This window comes from Austrofundulus limnaeus, unplaced genomic scaffold (assembly GCF_001266775.1).
Source record: "Austrofundulus limnaeus strain Quisiro unplaced genomic scaffold, Austrofundulus_limnaeus-1.0 Scaffold35, whole genome shotgun sequence".
Taxonomy (NCBI): domain Eukaryota; kingdom Metazoa; phylum Chordata; class Actinopteri; order Cyprinodontiformes; family Rivulidae; genus Austrofundulus; species Austrofundulus limnaeus.
Window position 1 is genome coordinate 2,043,117 of NW_013952437.1, and position 2,030 is coordinate 2,045,146.

General features: G+C 39.6%; 1 protein-coding gene across 2 annotated transcripts in view; it reads right to left on the reverse strand.

Annotated features, from left to right (window-relative positions):
* LOC106516082 (testis-expressed sequence 264 protein) overlaps window positions 1-2,030 on the reverse strand; it is a 59,664-nt gene that overhangs the window by 4,127 nt on the left and 53,507 nt on the right. The window contains exon 4 of one of the 2 annotated variants that reach the window (XM_014006267.1): window positions 498-765. In XM_014006267.1, coding sequence (XP_013861721.1) covers window positions 500-765 — 266 coding nt within the window. In that variant the 3' untranslated portion in view covers window positions 498-499. Of the gene's footprint in view, window positions 766-2,030 lie in introns of both variants that reach the window. The other variant, XM_014006268.1, reaches the window with a different exon arrangement.

The window sequence follows — 2,030 nt, forward strand, 5'->3', positions numbered from 1 at the left end:
AATAAACTCCCCCCCAACTTAAAACAGTTTTTAAAAGAACTCTTAATACCCAGCATCCCTTTTATTTTTTATCAACCCAATGAAATGACTCAGACCAAATGTACATCGGTTGTACAAACAAGTGCTGCTGGTGAAACCAACATCTGATGCAGAGCATGTCTGCAAACAGATGCTTTAAAAATACCGTCTCTGGGTTATGATCCTTCATCACAGTCAGCCTAAACTGACTTTATCCTCATTATCCTCCTGTTTTTACTGTGGATTGATCCGACTTTTAAAGCTGTAATAATAAACTGTAATAATACCATGGGTTTTTAAACATTAAGTAAACAATAAATTGTATGCTAACTTCTTTCAGAAAAAGAGGTTGAGAAAGTCTCAAAGCCCCGCATAAAAAGGATTTGTTGCAACAAAAGTGTCTTTATTCTTTTCTAAAAGAAACCCAACAGATCTGCCTTTATCTAGTCTCTTATGTTCAACTGATATGTTTCACTGACTTTTACTCCCCTCCAACGACGCCCAACAACTTCTGCGTGGGAACCTCCTGGTTCTCCTGTTTGGAGTCTCTCTCCTCCTGGTGTCCAGCAGTCCAGTCCCAGTCCAGATCTTTGAACGAGCTTCCCCTGGAGCGTCTCCCCTTGTCGTCTCCACTCTCCTGATCTGGGAGCGGCACAGAGTGGACAGACGCCGCCATCTGTGACGTTTCTCTGCTGTCTGACAGGAGGATCCCACTCCCTGAGCTGTATTCACTGTTGGAGTCTGCACCTAGAGCAGCGAGGAAAACAAACGCAGAGGGGGTGGGAGGGGGATGCACAGATGGTGAGAAGACTTTTATAAACAAGCCCCATATGAGACGCAAAAGACTGTCCAAAACGCTCCACGCTGGGATTCAAGGGCAAAAAAAATAAAATAATAAAAATAAAATCAGCATGATGTCATTTAAGCTGCACTTTGATTTTAGTCCAGAATCTCACACATGCACCTTTCTACAGGTTTCCTTTTATTTTCTAACAAGTGTTTCTTATATGCATATAGAGGGATATCCATACATTTCTCACAAATTAATTCACTTTACAAGGTTTCACACAAAAAGTTGTTTAGCATAACTTAGGTTCAAATTAGTTTTCTCAAACCTGTTAAAGAAATGCTTGTTTACACTGGTGTTTAGTACATCTAATCTGTTATAGTCGTTAATAAACGTGAAGTCAACATAAGCAAATTGTGAGTTAATAATTTAAATAAAGTTGTCTTCTACACAATGAATACACACTGAAGTGGCTAACTTTTTCTAATCCTCATTGTAAAAAATTAATTCACTTCAACTCCCTGTTTATGTGCRTGTGTAGACACGTTTTTGCTACATCATGGGGATCATTTTCCAGAAAAACACAACCTTGTGGGTACCCATTGCTCCTCATAGGGACCAAAGCCTGGTCCCCACAGGTATGGATGATGATTTTTGGGTGGGGGTTTAGGTTTAGGACCCAAGTGTGAATTGAGTTCAGGCTAGATTTAGAGTCAGGTACGTACTGGGGTGGTTAGGTTTAGGGTAAAAGGTCAGGGTTAGGCTATTTAAATTAATAAAAAAWTAATGGAAGTCAATGCAAAGTCCCCATGAGTATACAAAAACCAACTTGTGTGTGAGTGTGTGTTTTAATGACAGCGACTCTATGGCATTTCTTRCTTGTCACATTTTCTCTGCTTGTTAACGAACTATGAGAAACCAGCTTCAACACCTCGGGCCGTTACTTAAAGTCAGAAACTGAAAATAGGCACTGAGGTGTTGTTAATGATTCGATGAGCTAAAGATTTTTAATTGGATGGGATCACATAAGCAGCCCAAACACTTAACTCCTCACTTACATATCTGGAACGGAGCTTCTTTCTTTCCTTTTTTCCTTCTTTCCTTTTTTCCTTCTTTTTCCTTCCTTTTTTCCTTCTTTTTCCTTCCTTTTTTCCTTCTTTTTCTTCCTTCCCTTTTCCTTCTTTTTTCCTTCCTTCCTTCTTTCCTGCCTTCCATTTTTCCTTCC